Raw genomic sequence first — 13,245 nt, 5'->3', positions numbered from 1 at the left:
CAAATATACAAAGAAACAAAAACTGCTAAATAGGGTTGCACAGTGTACCATTACTGGAAAAATATTGGTATATACTATATTTCAAACGATACAATATCCAGCGTTTCTGCAGTTTTAATGAAGTTAATTTAAGACCACGCAAATAATATTTAAGGAATGAATTGAAGGAAACAAAATACAATGTACAAAAATAGCTTAACTAGAATATGGAAATAATTAAAATGCATTAAAACAAGAATTTCTCAAAAAAAAAGTCTTCAACTATCTTCATTGTATCTCAATTAAATGTATCTTGATTTAAGGATGTCACGATACTTGTACTGGAAAACAAGACAAATATACTGGGGAAGATATACATTTTTGCAGCACATGCAATATTTAATGCCACAACTTTATGAATTTAAGACTTGCTGCTTCGACTTAAGACCTTTTTAGGCTTTAATTTGTGGAAAGGTTGAATTAAGCCTTTTTAAGACCCTGAATATCATGATTTTGCTCGTTTCAGTGCTTGAGTTGCTGCTGCTCTGAATTTATGCAGCAGTGTAACTCAAACTGATGCAAAACCAGCAAGTGTGGGAAAAAGCTGGAGCAAACAGATAAAACGCACTCTACAGGATAATTGTGATGACAATATAAGGTAATACTGTGAATACTGATATAAAGTTGATGCTCCAGTGTGTATGTGTGTAAGAGCTCTGTAAAGAGCATCAAAGGTTTCTATTTATAACATGTTGTTGCAGCATTAGGCATTGTAGCAATCACAGATATTTCTGTTGAGCATGTGAAAACAATCACATGGTCCAAATCCACTCAACAGCGCTGAAAAAGTTCAGCCAAAGCACATTCCCAAATCCCATCAATTACAAACAACACAATGTAAATAAGAGACTGATTGTGCAGAGTTGTCAGATGCACTGATTATCATGGGAGTTTCAGTGATTACAATAGGAGCACTCTTTGTTCACTCTCTGTATATAATATACATTTGTCACGCTGTTAACTGAACACTGCAAAGTTTCTGGATTGACACACTTATTTAAATGGTGGATTGAATCCGAAACTGCGATGACTGACAGTGATGAGCAAAGTAATAGCTGGGGCAAAATAACTGATACTGCATGTCAAAACAGATCTGTGCATTAAATGCAAACTGTATACAACTGTATATGCAAAGTGTAAATGCAAACTAATAAATCTTGCACTTTATGTATAATGCAACAATATTTTTTGTTGTTGTTGTATTTACTAAACATGCACTGTTCTTAATAAAACTGTTTTTAATTCAGTTATCTTTTGACGCTGCCTATTTGTCACCTATGGTATAGATTTAGTATTACTACCGAGGTATTAGATTCTGGTATCATACCAAAGCCACAAATATGGCATCAAGCCATCCCTACAGCTAAATAATTAAACTATAATAATAATTTTTTAAAGTATTTTTTTAAATGCCTCAAAATAAAATAATTAACATTTTAAATATTAATATTTTATATTTATATATTTATATTTTAAATAGTTATTTGTTAATTTATTGATACTATTAATAATTTATTTATTTATCTATTTAATACAATTATTGATATTTCTTTATTATTATTATTTATTAAATGTTTTAATAAATAAATACTTTTTTTCTGATTACTTTGAAATTATTTTTGGACCCTGCTGGATGTGTAAAGGTTTCTTACCAGCTTGCTCCTCCATGCTGCTGGCGCTGCCGCCCGGATCTGCAGTTGCTTTGACGTACCAGTACGACGACATATTTCAGGCTGAAAGCTGCTGTGTCATTCAGATGTCTTCATAGACCGAAGATACATAAAATGCCTCTTCAGGAACAGACGGCATGACATCCATCCATTCGTTTGCCTTCAAACTAAAATAAAATTATAGACAAGTAAAACGGAACCAGACAACGCTATGTAGAATGCAACAGAATATAGATAATTTTGGAAATATTAATTGCATTGCTTCGTTGAAGATATACACTGATAGCATTATCAGGTAAATCATAAACCATGTCACACACACTTGCTGCTTTTGACATTAAAGTCAAAATGAATTAAAAATGCACCCTTTTTAATACACATCTCTGGTCTGATTCATTAGTACAGGTCGTTAAAAAGTCTTTCTGACCTCCTAAATTTTCAAATGCATTCTTCCAAACCTGCATTTTTCTTGAAGTTTTTCCATTCTCGCTCAGAAACAGATCCAGTTATGAAGTAAAGCGGATTGAGAAAAATCTATAATTTCAATATGACATTTGATTTGAATATGAAAATCCATCAAGGAAGCAACACAACAGGCATCTGAGACTTTCTTATGCAGTTCCTCGAACATAACGCCGTCGCCAATCTTTTTGTAGAAGTCCAGTGTGAAGGAAGTCTAATCATATTTCGCTTTCGATTGTAAAAGCTAGACATTAACCAATCCATGTACCAGCTGTCCAGTTGACAATCCACCACAAAAAGCCGAAGCATCCAGCAAAACCCTTTTCCAGAGCTGAAGCGTTGTGCCAGCTAAAGAAGTGACTCATTTTTCCTTGGCTTGAGGTCATCGGTCATTTGGTTAGAAACAAAACAAGCTTTCTTTTGTGAGTTACAGTAGACTACATTGAATATTACAGAGTGACCTCTGCAGCGCTGGTACGACCAGACACATTTGGACTCTTACTTTGCACTTAAAGGTTTTGAGAGAATGGATGTGTCTAATGAAATATCAAGCAGAACCATGGTAAACTTTAAATACCAGATCAAAGTACCATGGTATTGTCAAATGGTACCAGTACTGACCAGGCTTACATACTCCAAATATTAAAGTTTACAACTCTGTTTACTCACATAGAAGACACCGGGGCTAGTTGTCACATATACTCCAGTGATTATTTCTCACTTTGCGTGTATTTTTTTTAACTTTCAGCTTCTGTATAGAAGACACGACTACAAAAACATGAATTATTAAACATTTCTAAAACATTCGGCCCACTGAACACAAATTTGCCCAAAAGCAGGTCATGCTGTCACAATATACGGGCTGGGGTAAATTGTCACAATGGGCACTTGATGGTATTTTCAGCAAACTTTAAGCCTTAAAAACAATCACAAAAACAAAATGCATGCATAACATGAACAATTCGCCATGCATAACCACTACTAGAAAAAAATATAAAAATAAAACACGTAAGGACGTTTTGACTCCACACCTCAGGGTTACTGAGATTTGTGGCAACTTCCCTGTGTGACACCAATGTCCACCTGCAGTGCAAACGCTGCGCGACGCGCTAGAATCTACAAACACACGCTGCACGCGCTCCAAGCGAGATGTGTCGCTAATAGTGCAGTCGAGGTGAGTTTGTGGAGTCTAGTCAACATCACAAGAGAGTTTAGTGTACTTACCACATGTTAAATACATGATATGTCCTGCTCTGATGTTTTCGCCTCTGATGAGTTTGGCAGGCGCTCGCGGATGGCAGCACAGGTTTCTACTTCCTGATCTGAGGGACACACTTCTTTCCTCAGGAGCCCAGAGCCAGTCAGTCTGCGGCTCCTGCGCGCACGCGCCGCTTTAGGGAATTTCCGTAGACTTCTGTTGTTTGACTTCAATTATTTCTATAGCCTACCTGAAAGTTGTTATAAACAGTGTTGCCAATTTAGCAATTTTGTAGCTAGATTTAGCGACTTCCCCACCCCTTTTGAGACTTTTTTTCAAAAGTTTAGGGACAAATATAGCAACTTCTTGGCCACTGATCTATTTTCATCTTTATATAGATGTCATCTAGTGACATTTAGCTGCTTTCAATTGAAAGCATTTGGCAACACTGGTTATAAACCTGTCTGAATTTCTGTCTTCTGCAGGCATAAATATTTCTAAATAGTTCATGCGGAAACCCCCCCCAAAAAACCCAAAATAAAACAAAACAGACCAGAAGCTGTTACCCACATTCTTAAAAATACTGTTTTCTTTTGTGTTCAAGTTACAAAAGAAGGAAATTCATCCAGGGATGGAATGAGGGTAGGTAAATGATGACAGTTTTTTTGGTTGAACTATCCCTTTAAGCTATTTTTCTCATATGCTATATTTACATCCACAGAAACCTGTTTACTACATGATTATTAGCGAAATATGATTTGCCGGTTTATTTAACCTCAGACGTGTTCCAGCATGCTCCACTGTATGTGTGCAGACATGCCCTCGAAGTAGAAACAAACATTAATCTATAGCCCATAAAAGAGGACACACCACAGTTTTATACAGTGGTGGCCAAAATTATTAAAATGATTAAATATGGTTTTAAGTCGAGCATCTTGGAGACTTTAGCACAGTTCTTCTGGATTGAGTCTGTCTCAGATTGTTCTGTTTCTTCATGTCATTCCAGACGGACTGGATGGTGATCAGATCACATCTCTGTGTGCAGCACAAAAATCTCACCGGATTATTACAATTAATGGCAAAATCAATGTTTGGAAATGTAAACTGATATTTCCTACTGACACACTACAGCAAAACATTGAAATAACTGACTTAAAACCATTTCTAGCTGGTGATTTTGGCCACCACTATATAAGGCTATTTTTTATTTATTTTATTTTTTAAATGTTAAACATCACACAAAAATCAAGATGTGGACTAAAATCATATATATATATATATATATATATATATATATAAAAAAATTTCAATTTTGTTCTACTTTTTTTTGGCCTTTTTAGCTTTATTTAGATTTTTATGTATGTCTTCTGCATTATTTAATTTTTGTTTTTGTTAAATTTTTTTTGTTCTTTACATTTTGTTATATATTTAAAATGCTAAAAACACAAAAAGTCAACTCAAATCACATTTCTTTGCCCATTTATATGTATATATATATATATATATATATATATATATATATATATATATTATACGTATATATATATATATATATATAAATATATATATATATATATATACGTATGTATATATACACACAATACACACACGTATATACATATATATACTGTAAGTTAATATCAAAATGACAAAAAAGGTTAAATCATGTGTTTTTTTATTCATTGATTCATTGATTCAGATCCAGCTTTTTTTTTTTAAATCAATAGCGATTTAGTAAAAGTAAACAATATATTTTAAGCAATTACATCAATTCACCTGTCATAAGATGTGTATGTACATTTAGAAAAGGAAATCACTTTTAATTCTAATTATACATTAGTATATGCAGGGCAACACACTGTACATGTACAGCGCAGAAAATGATTAATCAATTCATTGCATTCAGCATCACAAAGCAAATGTAGTAACAGTTACATCTTTTGTGCAGTTCTGTTTGGTGCCACTAGTGGAGCAGAAATGACTTAATTTAAACCTCAGTTTTAAGATGATTATTTATGAAATGTGATTTTCTGTACACATAAAAGACTATCCGTGGTTACATATTTAGATTTAGCTGCCATGACAGACGACATTAAAGACCTCTAAGACAAACTGAACCTCCAAAGCAAAGCCTGTGAAGATGTGAAAATTGTTTTCATGTGAATCTATAGCAATAAAACTACATATGTACTTCAACAACATGGATATACTGTATATATCTTTATATTAGTAAATATTGAGAGATGATGGATGACTTTGCTTGATATTAAAACATCCGAATTAAATAAAAATAAAAACACAAACTTTCTCTTTTTTTAGAGCTGTACAGCATGTAACATGAAATAAACAGTAAGCAGCTGCAGGGAGGCTGATGGTAAAGAGTTTCTTCATGCGCTGATTGACAGATGGGCTCACAGTGTCAACTGCTCGCTGAGTTTCATAGTGATGGCTTTGACCTCGGTGTACTCCGCCAACGCATACTCACCCCTGCACACAGGGAATATTGATACTCTTAATAAAGGAAATTTGCATGCATGACCACAGGAAAATAAGCTTTTCCTACTCTAACCCTATAAAGCCTACACTGTATCATATTTGATAAGCAAATGAAGACTCTAATTATCAATATGATGAAAGCTTTGCTGAAAAACCTGTTCATAATCTATGTGTCTATGTGTCATCTGACTGATAGTTTATACTTTTAATATAATTGTACAAACATCCACCTTCAAGTCGTTGTTCACATGTTTTTGCTGTGAAATCTGTAATGATTTTAATAAAGTAGAGAATATGAGAATAACTTGTTAGTAATATTTAAAGATGAACTGAAGCAACTTAAGTTTACTTGATTATCCAAACTTAATTTAATAGAAAAATCATGTTGAAATGTATCAAATATGACCATCAGGCATTTGAGGAGCGGTTTTTTGTTAGTCTCTCAATCACCATCGTATTGCATTGCATTATATGTATTGAAACTACACAGCTTCGATCAGAAAACTAAGCATATAAATATCAACTTATTAAAACATTATTGAGACATATAGAGTACATTTTATGTCAGTAGTATGCTGTTATAAAGTTCTCACTGATTTGCATTACAAGCTTTCAGAATTATATTTGACTTTTTGGCCTTATAAATATAAGCATCTGCACCAAATAGCATATTTTTGCTCAGTTTTGGCCTGATGTGTTTTTCCTCCTTGATTATGAGCTTCATATTCTCACTATATCATACTATATGAGCCATAAAAGCCTGATGCATCAAATATGACACTCAGCAAATAACACATATGCAAACCTTTTTAACAATCTTTTAACAATTTTTAAAAAATGAGTCCAAAGGTTGAATAAAGTGTTCTTTAAAAATATTTTTCTGACTATTATTTCATATGTCAGGGTTTCCATGGTTAAATTATAGTGCAAAAATCTCTACTAACATTAAAAGGGAAAAACATTAGACTTCAGGGAGAAAAAACAAGAAATGGAAATATATGTTGATATGTTTAGACAGCAGTGAATGGAGGTGAAGACAGTCAGCAGCACTCACAGCTCTCGGCCGTTTCCTGACATCTTGTATCCTCCGAACGGAGCTTGAGCATGTAAAGCGTTGTAGCAGTTCACCCTGGAGGACAGGAAGAGACATGACCTTTGACCTCACCTGGAAAATAGCCGCTCTCTCATGGCTGTATTGCATTTTCAGACATAATTATGTACAAATTCAAAAGGCCATATTTAGGTCAGAGAGATCACAAAACTATGTGTGTTTTATTATATATTACAATTATATTTGTAGAGCTGTTTTTATCTGTATATTCTGTACATATGTAACATATTGAAGACACTGTATATCCTGTACCTCTGCTTATTGCACTTCTGGTTAGATGCTAACTGCATTTCGTTGCCCTGTACCTTACATGTGCAATGACAATAAAGTTGAATCTAATCTAATCTAATCTAATATTTAATTATATATTTATACATTACATAATTATGTATATATTAATATGCATATGTGTGGGTGTTGTACACTGCCGTTGAAAAATTTGGGATCAGTAAGACTTAAAAACTTCATGTTTTTAAAATAAGTCTCTTATGCTCACAAAGGCTGCATTTTTTTATCAAAAATACAGAAAAACAGCAATATTGGGAAATATTTTTACAATTTAAAATCATGTTTTTCGATTTGAATATGTTTTCAAATGTAATTTATTCCTTTGATGCAAAGCTGAATTTTCAGCATCATTACTCTAGTAATCAGTGTCACATGACCCTTCAGAAATCATTCTAATATGCAGATTTTTTTTTTTTTTTTTTTTTTATCAATGTTGGAAACAGTTGTGCTGCTTAATATTTTTTGGAACCTGTAATACTTTTTTTCCCCCCAGAATTGTTTGATGGATAAAAAAAAAGTATATAAATATTTTCTAACAATATTTTAAGTCTTTACTATCACCTTTTTTTAAAAAATCAATTTAACACATCCTTGCTGAATAAAAGTATTATGTCTTTATTACTGTCATTTCATTTCAGGTTTTCTTTTTATTGAAGTAATTTTGTGCCCATCTCCTTGTCTATTATTAGATTATTTTATTGGAGTAATTATTATTAAATCAGATTGCCTTATAATGTTCATTCCGCTCTGTATGATAAAAAAACCCATACTGATCGACGACTGGATTTTGTATTTATTTTTATTAATATCAGCTGCAGTAAAAGCTTACAGTGTAACTGCAGGAGTTTAGCGAGTCTCTTACCAGACGGTTCCAGCCTCCAGCGCCGCAGACACGCTCATGGCACGATGGACGTCCCGTGTGAAGACAGCCGCTGTCAGGCCGTACTGTGAGCCGTTGGCTCTGTCGATCACTTCCTCCTTCGTCTTAAACTTCATGATGCACTGAACCGGCCCGAAGATCTGCAAAACACAGATGTACAGTACAGGTGCTGAGAGGAAGAGTGCATGCAAAATGAGCGTTACACCATTATTCATTCAGTCTCATGTCATTCCAAACCTGTATGCTGTTGTTTTTTACGAGACTAAAAACTAAAGGAGCTTGTTTCCATTCAACAGCAGTTCATAGTGATCATTGCTTTCAAGCTCCATAAAGGACATAAATGCACCTGGTTGGACGTATACTTTAATGAGATTTTATGGTGTTTTTTGTCCAATTTGAAGCTTGACAGACATGGTCATATGAGCGGTTGTGGTACAGAAAAGAGCTGCAAGAACATTCTTCGAATCCTCATTTACAGTCTAGTGAAAATAAATCAACATATAGGTTTGGAATGACATGACGCCGAGTAAAAAATATGGTATTTTCAATTTTAGGTCTCTTTTGCAGCTACAGTAGATGCATATTTTCAGTCAGTCAGCTGAGATGAACTGATGTCTTTATATCAGCAACAATTTGAAATGAAATTTCAAATATAAATATATATTTAAATATAAAAAATATTTTAAAAAGATAAAAATTTGTACTATATACAGTGGTGTGAAAAAGTGTTGGCCCCCTTCCTGATTTTTTATTTTTTTGCATGTTTGTCACACTTTAATGTTTCAGATCATCAAACTAATTTAAATATGAATCAAAGATAACACAAGTAAACACAACATGCAGTTTTTGAATGAAGTTTTTTTATTATGAAGGGAAAACAAAATCCAAACCCACATGGCCCTGTGTAAAAAAGTGCTTGCCCCCTAAATCAAATAACTGGTTGGGCCACCCTTAGCAGCAACAACTGCAATCAAGCGTTTGCGATAACTTGCAATGAGTCTGTTACAGCGCTGTGGAGGAATTTTGGCCCACTCATCTTGGCAGAATTGTTGTAATTCAGCCACATTGGAGGGTTTTCGAGCATGAACCTCCTTTTTAAGGTCATGCCACAGCATCTCAATAGGATTCAGGTCAGGACTTTGACTAGGCCACTCCAAAGTCTTCATTTTGTTTTTCTTCAGCCATTCAGAGGTGGATTTGCTGGTGTATTTTGGATCATTGTCCTGCTGCAGAACCCAAGTTCGCTTCAGCTTGAGGTCACGAACAGATAGCCGGATATTGTCCTTCAGGATTTTTTGGTAGACAGTTGAATTCATGGTTTCATTTATCACAGCAAGTCTTCCAGGTCCTGAAGCAGCAAAACAGCCCCAGACCATCACACTACCACCACCATATTTTACTGTTGGTATGATGTTCTTTTTCTGAAATGCTGTGTTACTTTTACGCCAGATGTAATGGGACACACACCTTCCAAAAAGTTCAACTTTCGTCTCGTCAGTCCACAGAGTATTTTCCCAAAAGTCTTGGGGATCATCAAGATGTTTTCTGGCAAAATTGAGACGATCCTTTATGTTCTTTTTGCTCCGCAGCGGTTTTCGTCTTGGAACTCTGCCATGCAGGCCATTTTTGCCCAGTCTCTTTCTTATGGTGGAGTCATGGACACTGACCTTAACTGAGGCAAGTGAGGCCTGCAGTTCTTTAGATGTTGTTGTGGGGTCTTTTGTGACCTCTTGGATGAGTCGTCGCTGCGCTCTTGGGGTAATTTTGGTCGGCTGGCCACTCCTGGGAAGGTTCACCACTGTTCCATGTTTTCGTCATTTGTGGATAATGGCTCTCACTGTGATTCGCTGGAGTCCCTAAGCTTTAGAAATGGCTTTATAACCTTTTCCAGACTGATAGATCTCAATTACTTTCTTTCTCATTTGTTCCTGAATTTCTTTGGATCTCAACATGATGTGTAGCTTTTGAGGATCTTTTGGTCTACTTCACTTTGTCAGGCAGGTCCTATTTAGGGCCATGTGGGTTTGGATTTTGTTTACCAAATTTTTTTTTGTTTTTTAAAAATGAGTACTATATATATATATATATATATATATACAGTTGAAACCAGATATTTACATACACTTCAGAAAAAAACACAAAAACTTTTTTTTTCCTTTACTGTCAAACATTAAATCAGAGTAAACTTTTTCTGTTTTATATCAATAAATATTAACATATTTTCTGCATTTGTTAAATGTCAGAATCGAGCGAGGGAGAATTTTTATGTATTTTTTTTATCACTTTCATCAAAGTCAGAAGTATACATATACTAAGTTGATTGTGTCTTTAAACAAAAAGAAAACTCCAGATGACTCCATTCTGAGCTTAAGGAGCTTCTGATAGGTTAATTGATTCAATTTGAGTTAATTGGCGGCACACCTGTGGATGCATATAAAGGCACACCTCAAACACAGAGCCTCTTTCTTTGACATCATGGGAAAATCAAGAGAAATCAACCAAGACATCAGGAAAAGAATTGTGGACCTCCACAAGTGTGGCTCATCCTTAGGTACAATTTCCAGATGCCTGAAGGTCCCACGTTCATCCGTTCAGACAATAATATGCAAGTATAAAAAACATGGGAATGTACAACCATCATACCGCTCAGGAAGGAGACGGATTCTGAGTCTCAGAGAGGAACGTTTTTTGGTGCGAAATGTGCGAATCAACCCCAGGGCAACAGCAAAAGACCTTGTGAAGATGCTGGCTGAAACTGGTAAGACAGTGTCCTTATTCACAGTAAAACGAGTCCTGTACCACCATGAGCTGAAAGGTTACTCTGGGAGGAGAAAGCCATTACTTCAAAACCACCATAAAAAAGCTAGACTACAGTTTGCAACTGCACATGGGACAAAAATCTTAATTTCTGGAGACATGTCCTGTGGTCTGACGAAAAAACAAATTGAACTGTTCGGCCATAATGATAAACGGTATATTTGGAGTAAAAAGGGCGAAGCTTTGAAGCCTCAGAACACCATCCCAACTGTGAAGTATGGGGGTGGTAGTATAATATTGTGGGGCTGCTTTGCTGCAGAAGGGACTGGTGCACTTCACAAAATAGATGGCATCATGAGAAAAGAGAATTTTGTGGATATATTGAAGCAACATCTGAAGACATCAGCCAGGAAGTTAAAGCTTGGGCGCAAATGGGTCTTCCAAATGGACAATGACCCCAAGCATACCTCCAAATTAGTTACAAAGTGGCTTAAGGACAACAAAGTCAAGGTATTGGAGTGGCCATCACAAAGCCCTGATCTCAATCCCATAGAAAATTTGTGGGCGGCACTGAAAAGGCGAGTGCGAGCAAGAAGGCCTACAAACCTAACCCAGTTACACCAGTTCTGTCAAGAGGAGTGGGCCAAAATTCCAGCAAACTATTGTAGAAAGCTTGTGGAAGGATACCCAAAACGTTTGGCCCAAGTGAAACAGTTTCGGGGCAATTCTACCAAATACTAAGGAAGTGTATGTATACTTCTGACTTTGATGACCTGATGATTAACAAATGCAAAAAATATGTTAATATTTATTGATATAAAACAGAAAAAGTTTACTCTGATTTAATGTTTGACAGTAAAGAAAAAAAGTTTTTGTGTTTTTTTCTGAAGTGTATGTAAATATCTGGTTTCAACTGTATATATATATATATTACAATCACAGTGTTATTATTGCTGTAACTATGAGTAAATATTGTATTAGAAACATGAATGAAAGTTAAAATATTTTTATTTAAACATTAATAAAATATATAGAAAATATTTATATATATATATATATATATATATATTTGAAAAAAATAAAGAAAATCATAGTTTCAATTATTATACATTTATAAAAATGGATTTAATCAACAATTATCTGGCTATACGAGGACAGAAATTGATCACGTCTATAATGGCACAATCATCCAGCAGGAGGCACTACAGGACACCAATTCAGATTCCTGTCACCAGAAGAACTCTGTGTAGTCCAAAGTTAAGGTTAAGTAAATGAATCTAAAATAAATGACCTCCCATTAATTAAAAAAATTAACGGGGGGGGGGTGTTCTTTCATCTAAATAGGACAATTGTAGGTTTTTACATATAACTTTTAAGGGAAAGAAAAAAATAATTAAAAGGTTAAATGAACAATTGCATTAAACCTGCCCTACATGTAGCTGTTTTTCAATATGTTTTACTATTGAAAGTGCACATGCTCCAGCACAGAGGAGCGTGGTACCTCTTCTTTCGCAATACGCATGTGGTCTTTGACATCAGAGAAGATGGTGGGATGGATGAACAGACCTCGGTCCTCCACCGCACAGCCTCCGCACTCCAGCATCGCCCCCTCCTTCTTCCCACTGTCCACCAGCTCCAGGATCTTATCAAACTGATGCTGGTCGATCTGACCCAACAGCAGAAACACATAAACAGTCTGCATACAAGAAGAGAAACCACTCAGAAGTTCAAATGAGTGACTCACCTGCGGCCCGTGTGAGGTTCGTGGCTCCAGAGGGTCTCCGATCACTATACTCTTGGCTCTTTCCACACTTAAACGCACAAACTCGTCATAAACCGGCTCTTCCACGTAGATGCGTGACGCAGCGGTGCACGCCTGACCCTGGTTAAAGAATGCCCCCTTCTGCGTCTCCTCCACCGCCGACTGCACTGCACACACACATGCACACACACTTTATACAGCACACTGACTCTTTTCCCATGCCCTTATGCTTTGTTTGTTTCTGCAAAACTGCGGTGCATTACGCAGCGGTGCCAATGTTCATGTTTAGATTCATTTGTAAACTTGATAGCATCATGCATTATATCATTACACCCTTTCTGGAGTTTAATGAGCTGTGCATTGGCGTAAATCTGGGTTTGTGTGCAGATGTGAATATGCATAATAATAGACGCATGTGAAGCAGTGAGTTCACAGCTGCACGGGTGGTCTGGAGTATTGCAACATCACTGGGGCTGAATAAACTCCAGACAAAAAAAGCCCCTCAGAAATACAACCCGCATCACAATCAAATGCACTTGAATGAACTTTAATCACACAGTACTCTCTACATTACTCTTATAT

General features: G+C 35.6%; 2 protein-coding genes across 2 annotated transcripts in view; both read right to left on the bottom strand.

Annotated features, from left to right (window-relative positions):
• Positions 1-3,502, bottom strand: part of LOC306885404 (leucine-rich repeat serine/threonine-protein kinase 1-like) — a 302,603-nt gene extending 299,101 nt beyond the window's left edge. Inside the window, exons 1-2 of the mRNA XM_079441887.1 lie at positions 3,396-3,502; positions 1,692-1,876 (exon numbers count right to left, since the gene is read on the bottom strand). Of these exons, the coding sequence (XP_079298013.1) occupies positions 1,692-1,764 (73 nt within the window). The 5' untranslated portion in view covers positions 1,765-1,876; positions 3,396-3,502. The remainder of the gene's footprint in view (positions 1-1,691; positions 1,877-3,395) is intronic.
• Positions 3,503-5,028: 1,526 nt separating this feature from the next.
• LOC306877122 (retinaldehyde dehydrogenase 3-like) overlaps positions 5,029-13,245 on the bottom strand; it is a 33,137-nt gene continuing 24,920 nt past the window's right edge. Inside the window, exons 9-13 of the mRNA XM_079428653.1 lie at positions 12,646-12,830; positions 12,403-12,567; positions 8,127-8,284; positions 6,920-6,994; positions 5,029-5,856 (exon numbers count right to left, since the gene is read on the bottom strand). Coding sequence (XP_079284779.1) covers positions 5,781-5,856; positions 6,920-6,994; positions 8,127-8,284; positions 12,403-12,567; positions 12,646-12,830 — 659 coding nt within the window. The 3' untranslated portion in view covers positions 5,029-5,780. The remainder of the gene's footprint in view (positions 5,857-6,919; positions 6,995-8,126; positions 8,285-12,402; positions 12,568-12,645; positions 12,831-13,245) is intronic.

This window comes from Barbus barbus, assembly GCF_936440315.1.
Source record: "Barbus barbus genome assembly, chromosome: 2".
In the NCBI taxonomy this organism is placed as follows: Eukaryota; Metazoa; Chordata; class Actinopteri; order Cypriniformes; family Cyprinidae; genus Barbus; species Barbus barbus.
This window is presented reverse-complemented; position numbering and strand designations above follow the sequence as displayed.